The 25,912-nt window shown below is 34.0% G+C and overlaps 1 protein-coding gene and 1 pseudogene across 3 annotated transcripts; one reads left to right on the top strand and one right to left on the bottom strand.

Annotated features, from left to right (window-relative positions):
* Positions 1 to 16,219: 16,219 nt before the first annotated feature.
* Positions 16,220 to 20,828, bottom strand: LOC112703156 (vesicle transport protein GOT1). Of its 3 annotated transcripts, XM_025754489.3 has the most exons (8): positions 20,380 to 20,673; positions 19,800 to 19,877; positions 19,452 to 19,513; positions 18,809 to 18,900; positions 17,799 to 17,879; positions 17,622 to 17,719; positions 17,463 to 17,544; positions 16,220 to 16,595 (listed from the first exon to the last, which is right to left on the bottom strand). In XM_025754489.3, the coding sequence occupies exons 3-8, from the start codon at positions 19,480 to 19,482 to the stop codon at positions 16,557 to 16,559; spliced, it is 423 nt and encodes a 140-aa protein (XP_025610274.1). In that variant the 5' UTR covers positions 19,483 to 19,513; positions 19,800 to 19,877; positions 20,380 to 20,673; the 3' UTR covers positions 16,220 to 16,556. The 3 variants fall into 3 exon arrangements, with proteins under 3 accessions (XP_025610274.1, XP_025610272.1, XP_025610273.1); XM_025754487.2 differs by lacking the exon at positions 19,800 to 19,877 and having other exon boundaries at positions 20,380 to 20,828; XM_025754488.3 differs by lacking the exon at positions 19,800 to 19,877 and having other exon boundaries at positions 20,374 to 20,671.
* A 319-nt stretch (positions 20,829 to 21,147) lies between these two features.
* LOC112703155 (pentatricopeptide repeat-containing protein At1g02150-like) lies at positions 21,148 to 22,662 on the top strand (annotated as a pseudogene).
* The last annotated feature ends 3,250 nt before the right edge of the window (positions 22,663 to 25,912 follow it).

Genomic DNA, 25,912 nt, shown 5'->3' with positions numbered 1-25,912 from the left:
GCTCAGCTTTTGAGGAGGAAAGAATTTATCCAAGAAGGCAGTGACCAGCTTATCCCAGGAGTCCAGGCTATCCTTAGGTTGTGAATCCAACCATATTCTAGCTCTGTCTCTTACAGCAAAAGGGAAAAGCATGAGTCTGTAGACTTCAGGATCAACTCCATTCGTCTTTACAGTCTCACAGATCTGCAAGAACTCAGTTAAAAACTGATAAGGATCTTCAGATGGAAGTCCATAAAACTTGCAGTTTTGTTGCATTAATGCAACTAGTTGAGGCTTAAGCTCAAAGTTATTGGCTCCAATGGCAGGAATGGAGATGCTTCTTCCATCAAACTTGGACGTTGGCTTTGTGAAGTCACCAAGCATTCTCCTTGCATTATTATTATTATTTTCGGCTGCCATGTCCTTCTCTTGTTCGAAAATTTCTGAAAGGTTGTTTCTGGATTGTTGTAATTTAGCTTCTCTTAATTTTCTCTTCAGAGTCCTTTCAGGTTCTGGATCAATTTCAACAAGAGTGTCTTTTTCCCTGTTCCTGCTCATATGAAAGAGAAGAAAACAAGAAAAGAAAGAGGAATCCTCTATGTCACAGTATAGAGATTCCCTTATGTTAGTAGAAGAAGAAAGGGGTTAGAAGAATGGAGATGGGGATTCGGATTTTTGGATGAAGAGAGGTGAAGAGAAGTGTTAGTAATTAAATAATTAAATAGAAGAAGAAAAGAGAAGGAAGATTTCGAAAATAATTTTTGAAAAAGATAAGATAAAAGATAAAAAGATAAGATAAAAATTTTAATAAAAAGATATTTTGAAAAAGATTTAATAGAAAAGACTCAACTAACAAGAAACTACAGGATAAGATTCTAGAACTTAAAGATTGAACCTTTCTTAACAAGAAAGTAACAAACTTCAAATTTTTGAACCAATCACATTAATTGTTAGCTAATTTTCGAAAATTTGATAAAAAGATAAGAAAAAGATTTTGAAAATATTTTGAAAAAGATTTTTGAAATTTTCGAAATTTATAAAAAAAAATGAAAAAGATATGATTTTTGAAAAAGATTTTGAAAAGATAAGATTTTTAAAATTGAAATTTTGACTTGACTTGTAAGAAACAACTAATTTTAAAAATTTTTTGACCAAGTCAACCCAAAATTTCGAAATTTTGGAGGGAAATAAGGAAAAGACATTTTTTTTATTTTTGAATTTTTAAAGAAAAACACAAAAATGACCCAAAACATGAAAATTTTGGATCAAGACACAAGATGCATGCAAGAATGCTATGAATATCAAGATGAACACCAAGAACACTTTGAAGATCATGATGAACATCAAGAACATAATTTTGAAAAATTTTTTATGCAAAGAAAACATGCAAGACACCAAACTTAGAAATCTTTAATGCATGGAAGATATGAATGCAAAAGTGCACATGAAAAACAACAAAAGACACAAAACAAGAAATCATCAAGATCAAACAAGAAGACTTGTCAAGAACAACTTGAAGATCATGAAGAACACTATGAATGCATGAAATTTTCGAAAAAATGCAAGAAAAATTTTAAAAGCATGTAATTGACACCAAACTTAAAAATTAACACAAGACTCAAACAAGAAACACAAAATATTTTTTTTGATTTTTATGATTTTCTAATTTTTTTTTTGTTTTATTTTTTTTTCGAAAAGCATTTTTGGAAAAACGAAAAATAAAAGAAAAATTTTGAAAAATATTTTTGAAAAGAAAATTACCTAATCTGAGCAACAAGACGAACCGTCAGTTGTCCATACTCGAACAATCCCCGGCAACAGCGCCAAAAACTTGGTGGACGAAATTGTGATCACTATTCTTTGAGTTGTACTCATTGTAAAATTATGGAATTTAGAAATTGGCACGAGTGGACACAACTCCGTTCAACTAACCAGCAAGTGTACTGGGTCGTCCAAGTAATAAACCTTACGTGAGTAAGGGTCGATCCCACAGAGATTGTTGGTATGAAGCAAGCTATGGTCATCTTGTAGATCTCAGTTAGTGAGTGGAATCATAGAGTCAAATGGAATTAAATTGGATAAATAAAATAAATAAAAGGGATAGAATACTTATGTAGATTCATTGGTGGGAATTTCAGATAAGCATATGGAGATACTGTATGGCTCAAGGACGCCTGCTCTCCCACTGTTTCAACTCAATCCTTCTTACTCCTTCCCATGGCAAGCTGTATGTAGGGCATCACCGTTGTCAATGGCTACATCCCATCCTCTCAGTGAAAACGTTCCTATGCTCTGTCACAGCACGGCTAATCATCTGTCGGTTCTCAATCAGGTTGGAATAGAATCCCTTGATTCTTTTGCGCTTGTCATCACGCCCAGCCTTCAGGAGTTTGAAGCTCGTCACAGTCATTCAATCCCAGAATCCTACTCGGAATACCACAGACAAGGTTTAGACTTTCCGGATCCTCATGAATGCCGCCATCTATCTAACTTATACCACGAAGATTCTATTGGGGAATCTAAGAGATACACATTCAAGCTCTGTTGCATGTAGAACGGAAGTGGTTGTCAATCACGTGCGTTCATAAGTGAGAATGATAATGAGGGTTACTTATCATCACATTCATCATGTTCTTGGGTACGAATGAATATCTTGGAATAAGAATAAGAGAGATTTGAATAAAAGAAAATAGAATTGCATTAATACTTGAGGTACAGCAGAACTCCACACCCTTAATCTATGGTGTGCAGAAACTCCACCGTTGAAAATACACAAGCAAAAGGTTCAGGCATGGCCGAATGGCCAGCCCCCAAAACGTGATCACAGGATTCAAAATACAATCCAGGATATCTAATACATTAGTTAAATGTTCTATTTATAATAAACTAGCTCCTAGGGTTTACATGAGTAAGTAATTGATGCATAAATCCACTTCCGGGGCCCACTTGGTGTATGCTTGGGTTGAGCTTGATTAATCCACGAGCTGAGGCTTCTCTTGGAGTTGAACTCCGAGTTATGACGTGTTTTGGGCGTTCAACTCCGAATCATGACGTTTTTCTGGCGTTTAACTCCAGACAGCAGCATGTACTTGGCGTTCAACGCCAAGTTACGTTGTCAATCTTCGAATAAAGTATGGACTATTATATATTGCTGGAAAGCTCTGGATGTCTAATTTCCAACGCCGTTGAGAGCGCGCCAATTGGAGTTCTGTAGCTCCAGAAAATCCATTTCGAGTGCAGGGAGGTCAGATTCCAACAGCATCAGCAGTCCTTTTGTCAGCCTTCTTCAGAGTTTTGCTCAAGTCCCTCAATTTCAGCCAGAATTTACCTGAAATCACAGAAAAACACACAAACTCATAGTAAAGTCCAGAAATGTGAATTTAACATAAAAACTAATGAAAACATCCCTAAAAGTAGCTTAAACTTACTAAAAACTATCTAAAAACAATGCCAAAAAGCGTATAAATTATCCGCTCATCAGAGAGCTTTTCAGAAAGCATTTGGAATAGAGCTACACATGAGTACAACGTATCATCCCTAAACAGATGGATAATCGGAGCGAAAAATCCAAACATTGAAAGATATGTTGAGATCTTGCATGATGGATCATCAAGAAAATTGGGACAAGTATCTGCTGTTTATTGAGTTTGCCTACAACTACAGTTTTCAACAATATATTGGAATGATGCCATATGAAGCTCTTTTTGCTAGGAGGTGTCAATTGCCATTATGTTGGTATGACAGAGGAGAAGCTAGTGTATTGGGACTAGACTTGGTACAGGAAACAACTGAGAAGATTAAGAAGATCCGTGGAAAGATTCAAGCAGCGCAAAGTTGATAGAAGAGCTATGCCGATAATAAATGTAAGGTTCTAGAGTTTAGTGAGAGTGACCATGTTTTCCTGAAAGTAACCCCTGCTACCAGAATAGGTCTAGTATTACATTATGGTATCAGAGCAGTTCGTTCCCGTAGAGCTTGAGAAACGGACTGGCTATGCTTTTGAGCATACTCTGGGTATGTGTACATGCTATTTAGGATGTCTGCTTGACATATATAGCATAGATGTTCATGAGCGTACTTTTGGAGATTCAAATCACTAGACTTGAGATATTAAGACTGATCACCTTAATATCAATTGTTCGGTGTGGACAAGATCCAAAGGGCATCTCGTGGATGCGAGCAAGGTGATACAATTGAGAATATGGCTGCTACTGTCGAAGATACTACTGAAAGGATAGAACAAACAAACTAGGAACTGTGATGGAGGTGGTAATGGACCTGGTGGTGGAGACAAATAAGGAAATTAGAACTCGTACAGTTGAAGTAAAGGTTAATGATGCTTAGTCAGTGAGATAAAGAGATTCAAGGAGAGTTCCGGCCGAGTAGATGGATGATTAAGTTCTTAATGGTTTACAATCAGAGTGGTTCTGTGGAAGTGCGGTGATTTTAGTGGCTTTAGAATTGTAATGACGTGAGAAAGGAGTTTTGGGATATGAAATTGTTTCGAGGATTGACGAAGAATCGAGGAATAGGAAGTGAGTGCGTGGTCTAGGTTACAATGGATTGATTTAGACTAAGAGGTTGAAGAATTGTTTAGTTTTTGAGAAAGTTGAGAAGGATTTAAGATTGATTTGATTTAGATGGAACCCTTAAAGGGTAGGGAAGTTTAACTAGGAATGACATGAACTTGATATTTTGTAGCTGTTGAGAAAGAGTTAGACGAAGTTAAGAGTGAAATATATAGGTATGTCTTAGGCTTGAATTAGGTTAAGTTTATGACCTTGTACATGAGAGTGAAGGATGTGAAATAGAATTTAAATTAATTTTGGGAATGGTAGAACGAATGGTTTGAGGGTGGTTGAATTTGAGATATGAAGATTGGAGAGCAAATTTTGGGGACAAAATTCCTAATTAGGTGTGTAAGATGTAAACTTTGGGTAATTAATAAATAATTAACCAATAAATTAACTATTATTCAAAGAAATTATAAAATTAAGTTTGATAAGTTAAAAAAGTAAAAATATTTAAAATACAAATTTTAACACTAATTTTAAAGATTTTGACCCAAAATTTCATTAACACTTGAGAAAGTGAAAGAGAGCATGATGGAGGAGAGATTGAAGGAGAGAACCCTAACCCCAAATCACTTCTACTTTCAAATTTTTCTAACTTTAAATCTGAAACGCTGATTAATGAGTTGTTCTTGGCCACGTGTTTGTTTCATCGAGCTCTTTGATTCTATTTGATTGATTTGGTAAGGAATCTTTAAATTCATGCCCAGTTTCCCCTTCCCTATAATTTTACATTTTTGGTTTTGGAGATGTTGAATTACTATGATTTTGATTGTTTAGGGGTACTCCATCGTGAATTATAAGTGGGTTTCATCCCAATTTTGAGTGGTTAAGGTAAGAAACCTTTGAACCCTTGTAAATTATTGAAATTAATGAACCCTATATTGATTATAGTGAAATTGTATGGTATTAGATTGAATTGTATGAATTGGAGTCAAATTAATAGATGTTGGATGCTTGAATTGAGCTTTGGAAGCTGAAAATTCATTTGGTGAGGAATTAGAGACTTGGAAATGTGGGACGAAGAAAGGTTTTGAGGTGTTTTCGGGCTTGGAAAAAAATCGGCCAAGGTATGGTTTTGGTTTCTCATAGTTAATATATAATGTTGCATGAAAACTTAGGCTAATTGTCCGTAAGATAGGTTGAACGGTGTGGAATTATGCATTATTATTGAGAATTGAATTGTATGTTGACTGAGTGTGAAGTGAACTGGATTGATAGAGCTTTGATATGATGCTATGGAATGATGATAATTGTTGATTTTAATAATGATTGGTTTTAAAATGAGAGTTTTGAAAAACTAGAGGTTTGTAAACTTTGGTAAAAACTGATTTTTGACATCTCCGTCTCTGTGGTCATCTCCACCACCATGTCCATTACCGCCCAGATTACTAATTTCCACTTGTTGTCCCATCATTTTCACTGCTCGGTTGGTAGCAGCAACACTAGCGTTCATGGAAGCAGCCATGTTTACCATAGTAGTCACGAAATCAATCGAATTATTCACCAAATCGGTTCCCTCATTACCTATCCGCCTCGTTTACGTCCACGGGATGCCATTTTGGTCTTGTCCATACCAAATAATTGATATTAAGGTGATCAGTCTCAACATATCAAGTCTAGTACTTCAAATTTCCAAAAGTATATTAATGAATAGTTATGTTATATTTATCAAGCAAATATCTTAAACAGCATAAAAACACAACTTAGAATATGCACAGAAGTATAATCAATCCATCCCTCAGGCTCTACAAGGATGAATTGCTTTGATACCATAAATTTAACACCCTACTATACAAACCTTTACGCTATAGTCGTAAATCAAAGGTGGTGAGGTATTACGACACTTAAAAAGAGGAATACACGCATATTAATAGAAGAATAATAATATAACTAGGAGCTCATGAAGAAAGTTAAACATCGTCAGTTTTTAATTACACATGAATGCGTTAAGGTGACCAGCATCGTATACAAAAGTAGGATATAGCATGAGTTCAAAGTGAAAATACATAATAACGCATATACATAATAGTTACTAGTCTCGACCCATGAAGAAAAGACCAGCTATAATATACATCACTAGAGAAGTACAAATATACACCTATCTCTCCATTAAAAGCCTCTAAGAGTAAATTAAAGTCATATATAATATACTTCCAAAAAGGAAGAGAAAATCTCTAGACATCAAATAAAACTCTTCAAAATAAATCCTCTTCACTTTATCACCTGAAATCCCGCACACTCAACGAGGTGCGTTGCGTCCTATACCTGAAAAATAGAATAATAATAACGGGTAAGAACCCGAAGGTTTCCAGTAGGGTACCAGTTCCAAATAAAAACTACATAAGGATATATGAACCTACTAGACAATCTTGATCTCCAACATCACAGGAATTCAAACATAGGGTCTTAACTAATCCATATAGGGTTAGATTTGGTAAACTCTCAACTCTATAAACTACCTCTAGTCTCAATGTTTCCCAATACATTATCATCTTTATCCTCAGTCTTAAGATTTCTCAGTTTAGTAGGATCAATCACTTATACAAATCAAATACAAGACAATCACAAATAAGTACGATTTGAAAAAGTAGTACAACTAGAAATTAGGCAAGATTATCAATTAGGAAAACCAAAATAATTATGAACACCCAAGAAATATCAAACATGTGCAATATGATGCATGCCTGTCCTACTATCCGTGAGCTCACGTGTTGATTAAAGTAATAGACCTGACACATCCAGTGGCTAACCGGGACATTGTCTCTCTGCTACGCATCCTAAGAGGAATATAATCGAAGGAGAGTGCCTTTTCACCATCTTTTGGAGGTATCATCAGGGAGAATAATACAAAGGAGTGTGTCTTTCCACAAAAATACGAAGGAGTGTGCCTTTCCACCTTCTGTGAGGCCGTGTCATCTAAAACGAAAGAGAGTGCCTTTTCACCTTACAACTAGAGAAAATGTGGGGGAATAACACGAAGAAGCGTGCCTTTACATAAAATTACGAAGGAGTGTGTCTTTCCACCTTTCCCATATCCACATCGCAACTCTGAAAAAGCATAACAAAACCCCCCATCCTTGCCTGGTGTCGATGCCTCATCAACAACGCAAGCGAGACAAAACCCACGTCCTTGCCAATTTAGTTTTTAAATCACATTCAATTATAATCGCCGGATTAATCAATTTCATAAGTTATGATATATCGTAACCCTATTTGTTCATTGAAATATTCAACCTTATCATTCCATGAGCGGGAATAAGCCACCATCCTTACCGTGGGTGGGACGAACCACCATCCCCACAATATTTTCTATCCAATTCATAAAGTTTGATCCGGTCATTACTCAATTGAATTCAATATATTCACCTCCAGTATATTTAAAGATTTAAAAATAGCTCTCAAACACCATACAAAGATTATAGGGGGTTATAGGCTTGCCAGAAGGGCTAAACAATTCAAAACAACATTTTCAGCAATAACATGATGCGGTGCATACACATGGCTTGTGCATACGCACAGAACTTGGTTCAGTTCTCGCAAGAAATTGTCATCGTGTGTATGCACAAATCCAATGATGTGTACGGATGCAAGGTGCGTACGCACGGAACTTGGTTCTGCCACCAATTCTGCAAAATCTGCATAATTCAATTTTAAACACTAATTTTTAAATACCTATAAATTTTGATACAAAAATTCTTTTCCCTCTATTTTTGAGGATCTTAAAGTAGACATTTCCAGTTTTAATTCAAGATAAATTTCTTTGATTTCCAAGCTTCAGGGGCTAAGTTATGCCCCGTCGAAGTTGGCCAAAATGACCAAATTACCCAATTTACTGCATTATTAAGTTTTACCATTTCTTAATTCTTTCTCTTTTGAAACCCTTATCAACAAGCCTCATCTATCATTTACACTTCATCAACTCATGAAACACTAAATTTTTCTCCCAATTCTTCATTTAACGTTTCGTTAGCCAAACTTACACATTTTCTCCAAATTCAAGAAATTAATCATTCCACATTCAATCTCACATGTTATCAACAAGGATTTCAACCTCAACAAATATATCTCAATACAATCAATGCATGCTCATAACCCACACAACATAATCAACCTTTACAACACATTGATAGATGCTCATAACTTACCAAGGGGTGTATCACACCCAATCACGACCTCTGGCCCAAAATTTATCCAACGATCAATGTCAAATCAATTTCACACATTTATCAACCATCGAAAATCATATATTCACACTAAGTCATTATCACCAACCACATCAACTCATCTATATTTTAAAGTCAACTAGATTAGAATTTCACATAGCATTACATAGTAATTACTTGAAACCGAAACCCGTACCTTTGTTGACGGCAATTTCAACCTCTTGGATCCCTCTCCGACCAATTCAAAGCCTCAATTCAAGCCCCAATCCACAGCAACTAAGCCAAGTATCCAAGCAACTCTACTCAATCTAATTTCATTCAAATTTTCACATTATTCATACTAAGGATTTTATACAAATTAGCGAGAAAATAGAGGGAAAGGATTTTCTTACCTTGTTCTACATGATCTTAGGTCAAAAGTCTGTTAGAATGTGAATTTGAGATTTTCCTAAAGCATCAAAATCACAAGTTTTCAACACCCACAACTCAAAACACAAAAATAGAGGAAAATGAAAAAATAGGGTAGGGTTCTCGTGATTATTCACCACAAAGGTTGTATAGAAATGTAGATGGAGTTGAGAGCAATGCATATCCACAAACAAATCATTGATCGGAGCTCCGATTTGTAAAAAAATTGAATTTGAAGGAAAAGGTGAATAGTATTTTGTGGGTGTGGTTTCTCTCTTCTCCTCTATGTCTCGAGCCCCCTGTAATGACCCACATTTTTTAAAACCTAAATATAAATAAGTTATCATTATTTTATTAATTGGAGTTCCTTATTTTTAGAAATTATTTTATTAAAAATAATTAAATTAATTTTATAATTATTTTAGTTTAATTAAATTTAGATTCTTATATATATTTTTATTATGATGAAATATTTTACATAATTAAAACTATAATTTTAGTAATTTATAAATAATGAAAATTATATATATTTTCATTTGAGTAATTTGATATTTTTAATTTTAAAATAAAGTTTAGTTAATATTATTATCGAGCTTAATATCCACTGAAATGAGTAAATATTGGTAGTCTTCGGTGAACTTAGCTTTGCTAATGCTTCACCATATATCTTTTATTGTTATGTTGGTAATGTCATTTATATTAGTAACTCATATATATTATTAATTGTGTTTTAATATATCCAGTTTTCATAATTATCCATTTAGAAAATTTATAACTTGAATTGCTGACTCAACAGCTTGATTTTGTAAGGTCCCACATCGGTTGGGGAGGAAACGAAGAATGCCTTATAAGGGTGTGGATACCTCTCCCTAGCATGACGCATTTTGACGAGTGAGTGTGGGGGATTTCGGCTATCATCCCTATCGTCAAAGACAAAAGCGTGAGGCCTTGTGTGCCAAAGCAGACAATATCGTGCTAGAGGGTGGTCTGGACTGTTATAGATGGTATCAGAGCCAGAGCCCAGATCGATGTGCTAGCGAGGGTGCTGGGCTCCCTTAGGGGGTAGATTGTAAGGTCTCACATCTGTTGGGAGGGGAACGAACCATGCCTTATAAGGGTGTTGATACCTCTCCCTAGCATGACGCGTTTTGACGAGTGAGTGTGGGGGGTTTTGGTTATCATCCCTATCATCAAAGGCAAAACCGTGAGGCCTTGTGTGCCAAAGCGGACAATATCGTGCTAGTGGATGGTCTGAACTATTACAGATGGTATCAGAGCCAGAGCCCGGATCGATGTTCCAGTGAGGGCGCTGGGCTCCCTTATGGGGGTGGATTGTAAGGTCCCACATCGGTTGGGGAGAGGAACGAAGCATGCCTTATAAGGGTGTGCATACCTCTCCCTTGCATGACGCGTTTTGACGAGTGAGTTGGGGGGGGCTTAGGCATTCATCCTTATCGTCAAAGGCAAAACTGTGAGGCCTTGTGTACCAAAGCGGACAATATCGTGCTAGCGGGTGGTCTGGGCTGTTACAGGTTTCGTGACACCCAACCTCCTACGTGTCACCAAACCATTCAAAACCATCCTCATCATTATTAATCACAATCATCGGCATCTCATCTTCTTCCTTTAATGTTACAAGAAGGAAGGAAAAAAAAGAAAGAGGCAACGTAAATTCCATGGAACCCGAGAGCATCTGATTTTGATTTTTTGAGATCCGTAACTCCAATAAAAAATATAATCCAATAAAAGTGTTCGTATCCTCCTCCTCTACATATTGACATTACTTTTGTTCGGTAGAATTTGACAGTGACGTAGCTCTCCTTCCCCTTGAGTTTGGCCGATTGGAGTTCTAGGAGGCACAAACGATTTCTGACGTTTTCTTCTTCAACAGCTCAGTCAGAATGCTTCTCCAGAGTTTTTGTTATTTTTATTTTGTATGGAGGTATAGTTTGATATTTTTATAGTAATTAAATGTGAATTTGATAAGTAAATATTGGTTTGATTGATTATTGTGTGAGTTTCATTAAGTTTATGTTGAATTATTATTGAATTATTGTTGTTTGCTTGAGATCTTGATTTGGTTATGTATGAACATATATTTAGGGTATTTTTATGATTTTGGGGATATTGTGATGTGATATTTTGAGATAAATTTGATGGCTACGAGACTAAATTAAAAGTTGTGAAAAAATAAAAAACCGTAAAACTAAAAAATAGATTAAAATTTAAATGTATATTTTGAAACAAAAATAAGAAAGGTTCGATTCTTTGTGAAGAAAGAAATCACCAAGAAAAATTATTTTTTGGGGATATCAAGATATTTTTATGAAAAGATTGAGTCTAATATCATAATTATATAAGTTTTTCGGGTATGTTGGGTAAAAAATAAAGTTCAGGGATAAAATAGGTATTTTATAAAAGTTCAGGGTTATTTTATTAATATGAAACAAAGAGTTAAGGTTTAAATATAATTCTATAAAATATTGAGGAATTCGTGATTTAGAAAGTAGTTAATAAAAGTTTGAAAATAGATTTATAAAATAAGTTTTAAGAGTATTATAAATATTAATTTAAATATTTATTTAAATTACTCATTTATATTAGAGTAAATTATAATTATAATTATAATTTATCAATATATTATTTTATAAGAATATTATTGTATGCATTATCAAAAATAAATAGAGAGTGATAAACAGACAAGTTTTTCTAAAAGTTTTAGAAAGACAAATCTAGGCTAATGATCTTTATAAAATATTTAGGAAAAGATGAGAAAAGAGTGTGAAGATAGTTTCTTTCATTGTTTTAATTAGAATTTTTTGTTCCAGATTCCTTCCTTAAAATGTGATGTGATTACTTTTTTTCAACCATACCTTATTGTTCATGTATATCTTTGCCTAATTGTGATCCTATCTGTTCACTTGAATCTTTTCGAATATTCATCCTTGATGTTGCCTGTATTTTTCACGTGAATCTAGTTTCTTTTTCATAGATTTCGAATTTATTTTATTGTATCAATTTTCGAGGGCGAAAATTTTTATAAGATGGGTAAAATGTAACGACCCACATTTTTTTAAATCTAAATAAAAATAAGTTATAATTTATTTTATTAATTAGAACTTCTTATTTTTAGAAATTATTTTATTAAAAATAAATAAATTAATTTTATAACTATTTGAGTTCAATTAAATTCAGATTCTTATATATATTTTTATTATGATAAAATATTTTACATAATTAAAACTATAATTTAGTAATTTATAAATAATAAAAATTATATATATATATATATTTTTAATTTGAGTAATTGATATTTTTAATTTAAAAATAAATTTTAGTTAATAATATTATTATCGAGCTCAATATTTGCCGATATGAGTAAATATTCTTCGTTGAACTTAACTTTGCTAATGCTTCACCATATATCTTTTATCGTTATATTGCTAATGTTATTTATATTAGTAACTCATATATATTATTACTTGTGTTTTAATATACACAGTTTTCATAATTATCTATTTAGGGTATTTATAACTTGAATCGTTGACTCAACAGTTTGGTTTCGTGACACCCAACACCTTACGTGTCACTAAACCATTCAAAACCATCCTCATCATTATTAATCACCATCATCGGCATCTCATCTTCTTCCTTTAATGTTACAAGAAGAAAGGAAAAAAAGAGAGAGGGAACGTAAATTCCATGGAACCCGAAAGCTTTTGATTTCGATTTATTGAGATCCGTAACTCGAATAAAAAATCTAATCCGATAAAAGTGTTTGTGTCTTCATTCTCTACACATTGACATTACTTTTGTTTGGTAGAAATTGACAGTGACGTAGTTTTCTTTCTCCTTGAGTTCGGCCAATTGGAGTTTTAGAAGGTACAGACAATTTCTGACGTTTTCTTCTTTAGCAGCTCGATCGAAAAGCTTCTCCGGAGTTTCCATTGTTTTGATTTTGTATGGAAGTAGGGTTTGTAATTTTATAGTAATTAAATATGAATTAATAAGTAAATTTTGGTTTGATTGATTATTGTTTGAGCTTGATTAAGTTTATCTTGAATTTTTGTTGAATTATTGTTGTTTGCTTGAGATTTTGGTTTGGTTATGTATGAACAGCTAGCTGAGGTGTTTTGATGATTTTGGAGTTGTTGTGATTTGGCATTTTGAGATAAATTTAATGAGATTTGATAGTCACGAGATTAAATTAAAAGTTGTGAAAAAATCAGTAACTGTAAAACTCAAAAACAGATTAAAATTTAAATGTATATTTTGAAACAAAAATAAGAAGGGTTCGATTCTTTGTGAAGAAAGCAACCGCCATGAAAAATTATTTTTTGGGGGATATAAATATATTTTTATGAAAAGATTGAGTCTAATATCATAATTATATAAGTTTTTTGGGTATGTTGGGTAATAAATAAAGTTCAGGGATAAAATGAGTATTTTATAAAAGTTCAGAGTTATTTTTATAAATATGAAACAAAGAGTTAAGGTTTAAATATAATTCTATAAAATATTAAGGAATTTGTGATTTAGAAAGTAGTTAATAAAAGTTTGAAAATTAGATTTTATAAAATAAATTTTAAGAGTATTATAAATATTATTTTAAATACTTATTTAAAATTAATCATTTACATTAGAGTAAATTAGTATTATAATTATTATTTATTAAGATATTATTTTATAAGAATATTATTGTAAGTATTATGAAAAATAAATAGAGAGTGGTAAACAGACAAGATTTTCTAAAAGTTTTAGAAAGACAAATCTAAGATAAGGATCTCATGATTCTCTCTTTATAAAATCTTTAGAAAAAGATGAGGGAAGAGTGTGAAGATAGTTTGTGATGTTGAAAATAAGGAATTAAAAGAATGATGAGAAAGAAAAGAAAAGAAAAGAAAATGATTAAAGAACTTCTGTCACAGGAGAGCAGAGAACAAAAAAAAAATATATTAGTTAAAAGAATCTCTGCCACAAGAGAGTAGAGACCAAAGACTAAAAGAATCTAACGAACCTCTGCTACAGGAGAATATAGCACAGAAAAGAAAAGAATGTATTAACTAAAGGGATATTTGGCACAGGAGAGCAGAGGACAAAGATAAAAAGACTTTAAAAGACTGTCTGCCACATGAGGCAGATGCAACCTTATTTGGGTCTTAGGGCCAAATGTGTAGTGGGGACGCCCACACACTGTGAACGGTTTTTCAAATATAAGCATATTACAACATGTTTAAAAGTCACATTGTATGCGGCCTGGCCGTAAGACTTATATGCACACTGTATGCATTTGGAAAGCCATATACGGGACTTGTGCCCGAGTAATGTCGGGAGCGGGTAGGCAACCGACATATGAGTTCATGGCCTACACAGGATAGACATGTATCATACTTGTTTGTGCATACTTCTCTGTGATATGTGTTTTTTTGATTGTGTGTGTGTGCTTCTTGACTTGTGATTTTCTCTGTATCTCTGGTTTATTAAAGTTGTTTGTATTTGTGAGGTTTGTTGCTATTAGCCATCTGTTGAAGATTGTAAGTATTATGTTGTGGAATTCTTATGTAACAAATATTAGAATGAACATAACAATACACCCTAACCCTACAAAGAACTTTTCAATTTTTACCCCATATTTCTACCCATTTTAGCTATAGGTGCGAAGGTTTAGTGCGGAGCTACAGGAGCATAGAAGATTATGTTTACGAGTTGACTTGTTAGAGTTTATTTTTTCTCACCTTGTTAGTTAGAGTTTTATTCAGAGGGGTAGGTTTTCTAATTGATTTTGTATGTAATACTATAATGTATTATTAATATTAAGTATGTCAATATGTATTGTTTGTTTTTGTTGAAAAAGTTTTAAATATTTAGTAAAACCATCGGTAGATTTATTTTTTTTTAGTTATTTCTACTTTTTTATTTTTTTTATATGCAGTATAGCCCGTACAGTTAATTATAACACCAGCACGCATTTTTTCACAATTAATTATATTTTTGCGTTCTAAGTAATTTTTTGAGTTAAATTTTTATCTGTAAATTTTTAAATTTTGAATTTTAAATTTATAGCGCAGACCGGAGTGTTTAAACGCTCTTAACTCACTTTTAATTAATTAATTAACTAGTTAATATTTTTGCAGGTCTTACATCAATCATGATTCACGACCTGCGACTATGCACAGGGAAGAAGAATATGGAGAAGAAGAAGAATGAGATGAACATTATTTGCTATAAGTTATAAAAAGGGGAAAGGACCAAATTGGTTCAATCTCATTTTTTCCTACGTCATCTACTCGTTTTTCTTGTCAGCATGGCAATAACTAAATCAAGTTACTCAGATAACGAAAAATGTATTTGGAACTAACGTGGTGCACTTTTTTAAATCTAAACGACTAATTTAGAGCAATTGAAATCTCAGAAACTAAATTATTGTAAATTACCATTTTTAAAGACTAAAATGGAACTCAACTCAAGAGCATGTATAGATTCTTTTCTTTTTCTTTTACAAACAGACTTTCATATGCTGCTAGCAATTTAAAAATTGGAGAACATGGATGCCGTTCAATAGATCAGTGTGGATTCAATGAGCTTTTGACATTGGCAGGCTAATGCCTGCTTTGGTAAATTTTTTTCAAAGAAATAGGTGTGCTTCTCAAAACCCATAAGTATCTCACTTGTCGTTTGGTAAATAAAAAATTATGTCTTTATAGCATTTAAAAAAGAGACATTTTTAAAAATATTTAAACATTTTAAAATTTATTTGTATTTATCAAATTTAAAACAATTTAACTATAATATAAATAAATATTCAAATTTATTCTCAATAAATTATTGATACCAAATTCTATTGATGATCTAAATTCTCTCTACTTATATCTATGGTTATTTTAAATTTTAAAATTTATTCTACTAAACATAATTATTATTTATATTTATTAAAAATTACTTTTAATTTGATTTGTATTACATAGATAATACAACTTTTAAGAAATTATTTTTCAAAGACCAATTTTAATAAACTACTTGTGAAAAATGAAAACTTTACCTAAATAAACCTACGGATATGTTTAGTTTGAAACGAGGAAAATTAACACATGCAACTCGTCAAATTTTTTCATCCTATAGCAGTGTGTTGTCGGAAGGCACTGTTACATACACTGACCCAAATAAGAAATTATCATTCTTATCCTTTGAACAAAGATTGCGTAATTGATTAATTCGACGCATAATCAATGAACTCTTTCCACTACATACATGACTATCATGTCACTACATACATGACTATCGTGTTAAAAGTGACAATCATCTGCTAGCATCAGAGTGCCAACTCTCAATTCACAGTCAGGTATCTCCCATATGCTGGTATTTTCTTTACATACACTGATAAACGTGCTTGCTTGCTAGCAGCTACAGAATGTTTCCGCCGATTCCTCCTCTCTTACACGGGTACTCGCCGGCCTCTATAACGTTCCAACAACTGCAGAGAATACCAGAAAATTAGCAGACTCAAGTTGAAAATTCCACCATTTTCCACAATATCTAAGCAAAGCCTGGAAAAACTCATATTGTATCATTCTACATTGTCTACATAGATAGATACACAGATAAAATTAACCATTAATCTTCCCCTGCATTGCCTAATTTGTAGCTCAATACAACCTTATTGAACAAGGGAAAGTTTTTTGTACTCAAAATTCAAGTTTTTTTCCATGTTTATTATCCGAATTCACAATACTTTAGCTTGATGCACTGTGTGTAGGTGTTGTTTTTACACCCTCCATTGACATTATCTTTACATCTATCAATGGAAATTAAAATCAAATTGCTCCAAACAATCAGAGACACTGTAAATTTTTCGCTGATTGACCAGAACATAAATTTTTTAGAGTAATACTCCAAACCACTCTCCAATAAACTTTTAGTAGGACGCTCTAATCCAAATTTTAATCACCAAATCAATTTCTAACCTTCTATTTTATTAAACAAATCAATCATATAAAATTCTCGTAAAAAGTTTGGCATATTAATCCCTATCGATATTTTATAAAGACAACAACAATATCTAAACAATTTTGAAGTTCTCAAACTGGTTCTTCCATATAGACGAACAATTTGATACGGGAACTAATTTATCTAACAAAAAATTTAGGGACTGATTTGGTGATTAAAATTTATTGAGAACTAAAGTGTGATTAAAAATTTTCTTAGGGATTGATTTAGGGTATTAGGCATTTTTTAATATAGCAGCTACGATAAATCACAAAAGTGTCGGCTGCTTCTACTTAAGTCTAGTTGGTTGGCAGGTGGTAAGGCATTTCAATTACATTACATTACAAATACCTACCGATCGGACATATGGCTGTTGAAACAACCAACCAAGAATTGGAATCTTCTGTAAGAAAACAGCCAGTGTGGGCCAGAAACCACTGCAAATGAATACATGGTTAGCTTCAATTACAGATATACAATTCAACAGAACACACGAGTCTCAATTCCATTAAACCTGAATAGTACTATGAATCCATAAGCCTCAATGATCATGCCCAAAATAGGCCATCCCATGATGAGAATCAAGAATCCAATGCCAAACGAGATTGATCCCTTAAGAGAAAAGACAAAAATTATTGTTGAAAGTTTACTACAATACAGAGAGAGAGGGGTACACATGTAACAAATATACCTTGAAATTACTTCGTTTCGTGAAGAATTGCATAGTGGATTTCACACCAATGGTTAAGGACACTCCAGAAATAAACAGGATCTGATTTGAGTGACAAGAAAACAAGGCATTAGAGATGACGATAGCAAAATCCCAAATTAAGCTTCAAAGTGGTCTTTGAAGTTTCCTAAATTTAAAATTACGTTAATTTGGAGCCATGAATCACGTTAGTCCCTCAAGCGTTTTCACGTTAGTGTCATAGGTCAAAACATGATTCAGTTGTGCTTAATGGAATTATGACACGTCAATTAGTGACACATGGCATATTGGCGCAGACGGTAATGCCACGTGTCATTTTGGTACATGTGATGTAACATGATTTGTCTATATATCACTAGGATGTTATCATTACAAATGGTTTAAATTGGGTTAGGGTTTAAAATATTATTAAGAATTTTGAATTTATGAAACAAAATAAGAGAGACTATCTCAATAACTAATTGTTTCAAATATTCTTAGCATCCCCAGAGAGATACATTGTAACTTAGTCGTCAAAAGGTGCTTTCTATTTGATTCCCGTCCCTTAATTTTAGAAACTAAAATGAGTTATGAGTGAAAATTTAGGAACCTATTAGAGTCACTTGATGACATGTGTAAACAAATCATATTGCTATACGTGACACGTGGACAAACTGTCATGACGGATGGCATTACCATTCATGTCAAAATGCTGTGTCACTAACCAACACGTCATCACTCCATTACACATAGCCTAACCATGTTCTGACATTCGATACTGACTTTCAACATTAGTATGTCATGCCACCCCATCGTTAACAAAAAGTTCTCGAGGAACTAATGTAAGTTACCAAGTGAAAATTTGGGGTCCAAATTAAAGCAACTGAAAATCCGGAGACCAATTTGAGGCTAGGGTCAAATCCAAATTCAATGACCACTTCCAAGCTTAACTATAAAAACCATAATAAGAAGTTTTACTTAAGCAAGGGACTCAAAATAGAATAGAAACTTACATTTCCCATAGCTAGTAATCCCTTGTCGAAGAAGAAGATAATCCCAAGGAATGAGAAAAATATACCAAATCCAGTTAACCCTAAACCGATCTCTGTATCATATGCCCATCCCATAAACATATTCAGATGGAGGAATTGTAAATAAGGTAAAAAATATGACAGAAGTAGATTCCGACTACGTAACTTAGATATGTCCAATAGACAGTTTTGTCAAATTAATCCTTGTGCCAGGAATAATGGAAAAATGTGAGAGCAAAACAAAGGAACTAATAGATATCTTGGAAACTATATCATATTAGCCAAATCCAATTAGTTCCAAGAAGTGAAATTAATTTCGAGTAATCAATTTATTACTCGAAAAAATATTTGGGTACAATTTCTTTTGACCATGAAAAGAACTGAAGATAAATTCAAGGTATAGACAGAAAAGAAAACACCAGAAAAGGAAATAAAATGCAGAGCCTTAAAATAAACCAAAGCCCATTGACCAAATAACTGAATATCTAAGTAACTTAAGGAACTACTAGCTTAATCTACAACAATCTACTCTTAAGTCTCAAACACAAGCATTAGATGCAGTAGACCACATAATATAACACCATTAGTACAGCTACAACAACAAAAAGTATCACATTCCACTTACTTTTGCGATCATTCATCTCAAAGGAAACCATTTTACTAACAACTCTTATGTCCTTGCGTTATCTGAAACATATAATAAAGTAACCAAACTAGGTTAGTAGAAGTAACCAAACTAGGTTAATAGAAGCATGTAGATCATTTATCTACAGAAAATGTAATTCTAAGATAACATTGCAACATCACCATTTAGGAAAATGATAATCCAGCAAAAAAAAAATCCCAGGAAAAAAAAATTTTCTTTATTTATTTATTTTCCATGTCCAACGAGAGTAATCTATTCCACATTCACTCAGAGAACTATAATAAAGGAAACTATTCCTAAGAGCTATAGCCGAAAGTATACACCAACCTTCTATCAGTGGTGTCTAATATTTTGAGAATAACCATTCAAAATCCAAATCCAAAGCCAAGAGGCTGAAAAGCCACTCTGGACCAAAAATCCATATGCATCCATAAACCATCACATTGTGTCAAGCTTTTAAATAATAATACTGAAGAACATATTGATGTAAGAGACCCTTCCAAGAAAAAATGAAATTGTAGTATCTCAAAGAGACTTTTGAATCAAACTTTTGTAACATGAGAAGCGGCAATGAGCCCCATGGGAGAGGGTAGAAAGATTCTAAAAATCTTAGTGTCCAATAGCCAAATCAGCGAAAAAGAATACACAACCTATACTCCTAAATGAAAACTAACCCTAAATAACAAGCATATTCATTGACAACAAAATTAACAGATCTTCTAATTGAGCCTTTTCATACACTATCCCTGATTGATTCACATCATTGATCCAAATAGATATACCCGATCACAGGGTCTAGTTTTCAAGGATGTTCTGCTCCAGAATGCTACAACATGCTTTCCTCGGCAATGAACAATTAACAGAACAACTTAACACTAAATCAGATCATTTATACAAGTACCAATACCAGCGGCGAAATCAGCAGGTGAGAGAACGGAGGCGAGGAAGAGGACGGCGGGACAAGTGGAAGATGGCAGCAACGGATCTGACGACGAGAAAAGCAGAGGACAGCGGCAAACGGGTGGAACAGCAGAGACAGAGAAAAGGGTTAGTGTGCGGCGTGACGGCGGCAGACGGTGGGCCGGTGGCGAGGATGAGAAGAAGAGAATCGGAGATTTAGAGTAGTGAATGCAGAGGTTGGGGCGGAGGAGATTGTAAAGGTCAGGTCTAGGGGTATTTTGACTATTTTCAGATTATGCGAGGATAATTTTGTAAATTCATTCTATATAAGTAGTTAAGTGCTTAATGAGTACAGCGGACACGGGGAAGGTACCTTAATCCCCCGCACCGAAGGCAACGGGTACTTGTTAGTTGTTACGACCTTTTTGTTTTAGATAAACTAGTTTATTTTTCCGCGTCTTACAGCCAAAAATCAGCCATTGATATAGAATACATCTTGTGCTTTGTTGTGGAAATATGTTAAACCAACAATGTTTTCTGAATATATAGATATATATTGAATGAAATCAAATCAATCATTTACAATATTTTGTCTCCCTAGCTTTAAGTATTTGTACAAGCATTCCTATATTATCCTTTTGTATTGTAAATTATAGATTTTGCAATACTTACAATGCCATTTTTCCCACTTTTCTATTAAATGGAATGCTTCCTTTGAAATTTTGTGATTACAGATATGTCTCTGCCTCATAATGTTTTAATATTAGCTATTTATGAAAGCAATTGGTGTAATGTTACAGGTTTATGTTTGGATGAACAACAAACCAGAGAGGTTTAGTGTATCTTCAAGTGATGCAGCAATTCAATTAGATCTGATTTCCAAGGTTCATGGAGTTTCTAGTGCAGAAGAGTATTTTCTGAGTCTGGCTGATAAGTTAACAGATAGAAGGACCTATGGAGCTCTTTTGAATGTATACGTGCGATATAGAATGAAGGAAAAGGCAGAGGCATTATTTGACAAAATGAGGAGTAAAGGTTATGCAGTACATTCGCTACCATTTAATGTAATGATGACTTTGTATGTGAACCTTAAGGTTTATGATAAAGTTGATATGTTGGCTTCAGAAATGAGAGAGAAAAACATACGGCTCGATATCTATTCATATAATATCTGTCTATCTTCATGTGGTTCTCGAGGATCAATAGAAAAGATGGAGGAGGTGTTTGACCAGATGGTGAAGGACCCGAAGATTTTTCCTAATTGGACTACATTCAGCACAATGGCTACAATGTATATAAATATGAATATGTTTGAAAAAGCAGTAGGCTGCTTAAGAAAGGTTGAGAGTAGAATCAAAGGCCGGGATAGAGTACCATTTCATTATCTTCTGAGCTTATATGGAAGTGTTGGAAAGAAAGACGACGTTTATCGTGTGTGGAGTACTTATAAATCATTGTTTGCCACTATACCAAACTTGGGATACCATGCTATTATTGCTTCTCTGGTTAAACTGGATGATATTGAGGGTGCAGAAAAAATTTATGAGGAATGGCTTTCAACAAGTTCGACTTATGATCCGAGAATAACAAACCTTCTGATAGGCTGTTATGTCAAGAAAGGAAATACTGACAAAGCTCTGGGTTTCTTTAGACAAATAACTGAAGGTGGTGGAATTCCGAATTCAAAAACTTGGGAGATTATTTGTTCTGGGCATATCGCTGATGAGAGGATTTCGGAGGCTCTGTCCTGCTTTAAAGAAGCTTTTGTGGCCGATGTTTCAAACAAATGGAGACCAAGGGCGACAAACTTATCTGCATTCTTTAAACTTTGTCAGGACAAAGATGATACTACAAGTGCTGAAGTGTTAACTGGGTTGTTGAGACAGTCTAGATTTATCAAGAATGAAGTTTGTGTGCACTCATTGGCTTGTCAGAATCCGATGGTACCATCAACAATGACGAATTGTCGACCGAAGTTGATACCGCGGATATAACTGATGATAACGATGATGGTGAAAATGCAGTTGATGACGCTCAAATGTTCAACCAATTGGAGAGTACCCTGTGATACATAATGTCTTTTTCCATTTGAAAAATGCAGAAAATGCATTGCTAGAAGTGTAAGTCATTGAAGATGATCTTGTTCAGGATGCATAGTTTACGTGACTAACCATGATAATGATGAGCAGTGATAATGATGAGGAGGTAGCTAATGCTTAAAGTAGAGAGCATGGAATTTATGTTGGCTTTTCAATTTCAAATTATTCAGAAGGAAAGAGGCTTTATTAAACTGGTATCCGTTTCTATCAAGGCCATTATAAACAAACTAATAATATATGACCCTCCACCACCTTCTCAATTAGGTAGCGTTTGTTTTGAAGTACTGATATAGAGATTGATAGACTGAGATTCAATATCATATTTATTGGCTGAGAGATTAGTACTAAAATTTTTGTCTCTGTTCTTAAAATTTCAGTATCTCCAAAAAATGAGAACACAAGAGACTGAAATTTTTAGAGCCAGAGACTGAAACTTTAATAACATTTTATACCTAAAATATCCTCATTTCAATTAATTAATTCCAATTTTATCTTTTGTACAAATTAAATTAGAATTTCATTCTTATTTTAATTTCTGTCTCCTATTTTACACTAAACAGAATACTAAAATTTGTTTCTGTCTCTGTCTCTTAACCTCAGTCTCTCAGTCTTTCAGTGTATGTCTCTCCACCAAAACGCTACATTTATGTTTGAAGAGAAATTCTTATTTATGGTGTTTTCTACAGATTTAGACAATTTTTGTAAATTGTATCTTTAAGGGGATCATGCCTGCTAGGTTGGTGGAAATTATATTATTATTTTTTTTAAAAAGTTTAGCTATATAGAATTAATAATATTTAGGGTCTGTTTGGATAAATTTATAAGTAATTTTTTAACTTTTAAATTACAGGAAAGATTAAATTTAATTTAAATTATAAATTATATATAATTATTAAAGTAGGTTATAATTTGTGATTTTACGGTATTTATTTTTTATTATTTTTGTTATTTTTATTTGTGAGTTGATTTATTTTAATTTTTAAAATTATTAATAATTTTGCTACTAAAATTTTGAGTTGTATAAAAATATTCAATTTTGATTTAGTTTTTGTTCTTACCAGCTCCGGCCGAGGTATAGGTCGCTTCTTAGATAGGTCGGCAGACTCCCAAGATACGATCCGAAACCTCGTCCACCAGAAGGAACACGGGGGTGGGTACCTGCAAAGGCACTCCGACGATCAAGTTAATAAGAGAATATGTACGAAGGTTGTTTTTTGTGAAAGATTTCTTACCTTCTCCTCTCTTTGCCTTTCCTTTTAAATCTGTTTATTGCCGAACGTTAGACTTGGGTCGTAACGTTTGGAGAGGTGATTTATTGCTTATCCGACGTTATTGAGTGAGAATAAATGCTGATTGTAACCGAAGATCGGTTGTGATGGCGAATACGTTGCCGAGCTTATAACTCGTAACCGACCATACAGCTCATATCACAGCCCCCAAGCTTGGCCTGACTTAGAGGAGACAGGTTGAGCTTTTAATTGGCGAGTTATAGCTCGGTGTATGGAGCCCCCAGGTCAACGTGTCTCGTTTCCGCACTTACTGTTGACATAGGTATAGATGGGATTGCCCATTGGGTGTTGTGTAGTGTAATTATTACTGCTTGGTTCAACTTCCCATGAGACTTGATAACCGTTTAGTGTGGCTTTTAAGTTAACGATCAGGATGTTATAATTGAACTGAAGAGTTAAATTAAAATTAGTGGCTAGGGAAGCTTGTGGAATTCTTAAGGTTTTTGAGTGGGAGGCAGAAACTGTTATAGCAGAAATGAGTACTAGAGGTCAGTAAAAACTGCTTCTTCTTCTTCTTCTCTAATACTTTTGCTTTCTGTTTTGTTCTTTGAAAATGAGTGACAAAAAGAAAAAATTTTTTGTTGGTTTTAAAAATGACGAAAGTTATGGTTGGGTTGATCAGGATGTACACATTCGTGCGTCCTTATTTTCTGATATGGAGAGTGTAAATAGGGTGAACTTGGGAAGGATAGTTAGAAGTGGGTTTCGGGTGGAGATGCTGCCATGCAGTCGGTCTGACCGGGTTTTCCACAGAAAAACAGATTTTGAATACTTTTACATGTATAGTTGCGTAATGGAGGAACTGCGAGTTAAGCTTCCTTTTTCTGTTTTCGAATGTGATGTGATGAGACAGATGAATTGTGCTCCGTCTCAAATACACCCGAATGGGTGGGCTTTCATCAGGTGCTTCCAGGCTCTGATGGATTTCCTTGAGATTGAACTGGAGTTAGAGTTGTTTTTTTGTCTGTTCCAAGCCAAGGGGGTTTGGAAGGGTTTGTGGATTAATCTAAACAGTATTCCAGGGTTTTCAATTTTCAAACTTTACAAATCCTCTTTTAAGGATTTCAAAGAGATGTTTTTGAAAGTGAAATCGAAAGATGAAGATTTTCCTTTTTATCTAGACGAAAATTTGGGGGAAAAATTTCCCATGTACTGGTGCTGTCAACCGCAGCATATACTGGGTCCGGAACTCATTAATTCCCGAAATGAGTGTATTATCTCATTTCTAATGGAGATGGTTGATAGGGGAGGGTTAATATCTGTGTCCGACCTACTTGTGTGGGAGGAAAATAAATCGGCTGTTATAGAGTATTTTGGTAAGGTATTTTGATTATGAGGGTTTTTTCGAGATTTTAGCTGCTCAATATATGTACTGAAGAATTTTGTCTCTATGTTGTAGCTGGAAATTTCCCTGGGGTTACTGCTTCGAGCTTGAGATCACGTTTTAAGGCAAAGAATTTTGATGGCTCCTCATCGAACGCTGATAAGGCGGATGGTGGCACCGAGGTTAACCAACCTCAGCCAAAGAAGAAGGGGATTGTTTTCAAAAAGAGGAAGTCAGAGTCTGGTACTGCCGAGGAGGTGGTGGCTAAAGACAACAACATTCCTCTTGAGGATTTATCGAGTTTTATTGTGAATCAAGAAAAGCTTCATGTTTTCGAAGAGGAAGGGGAGTCTGGTTCAGTATGGAGTAAGAAATTCCCTTTTAATGTGGTAGCTGATGAGGTTGTACAAACTGTGTCGGATATGAATCGGGTGGGAGAGGTTGGAGATGTGGCAGTAGATCAGTTTCTACAGGTTTGTTACCGAACATATTTGTGATATTCAGGTCTTGTTTTTTTTTTTTGTGATATTTATTTTTGGTTTTCAGGTGTTAGGTTTCCGACTCGCCAGTATTGGGCGTAGTCAAGAGAAAAAACATAGGAGGCTGGCTTCTGAACATAGCAAATTTACTGAACTGAAAGATCAGTTATCAGTAAAAGAGTCGAATTTGACTGACCTGAAAAAGAAGCTTTCTGATGTTGAAACTGATCTGAAGGTTGAACGAGAGTGTCGTGAAAACCTTTCTGGTTTGCTGAAAAAGAAAGAAGGTGACCTACTAGGCTTTACTGACCGAGTTATTGATTTGTCGGCGAAAATTAAAGAGCTTGAG

Source organism: Arachis hypogaea, chromosome 7, assembly GCF_003086295.3.
Source record: "Arachis hypogaea cultivar Tifrunner chromosome 7, arahy.Tifrunner.gnm2.J5K5, whole genome shotgun sequence".
Lineage (NCBI taxonomy): Eukaryota > Viridiplantae > Streptophyta > Magnoliopsida > Fabales > Fabaceae > Arachis > Arachis hypogaea.
Note: the sequence above shows the minus strand (reverse complement) of the source record. Positions and strands in the feature narration are given on the sequence as shown.

Coding starts and splice junctions, on each gene's coding strand:
- LOC112703156 (XM_025754487.2), bottom strand. CDS start 19,482: ATGGTTTCCTTTGAGATGAATGATCGCAAAA. Junction 17,720..17,798: donor CGAAACGAAGTAATTTCAAG/GTATATTTGTTA, acceptor TTTTCTCTTAAG/GGATCAATCTCGTTTGGCAT. Junction 16,596..17,462: donor AACAGCCATATGTCCGATCG/GTAGGTATTTGT, acceptor TATTCTCTGCAG/TTGTTGGAACGTTATAGAGG.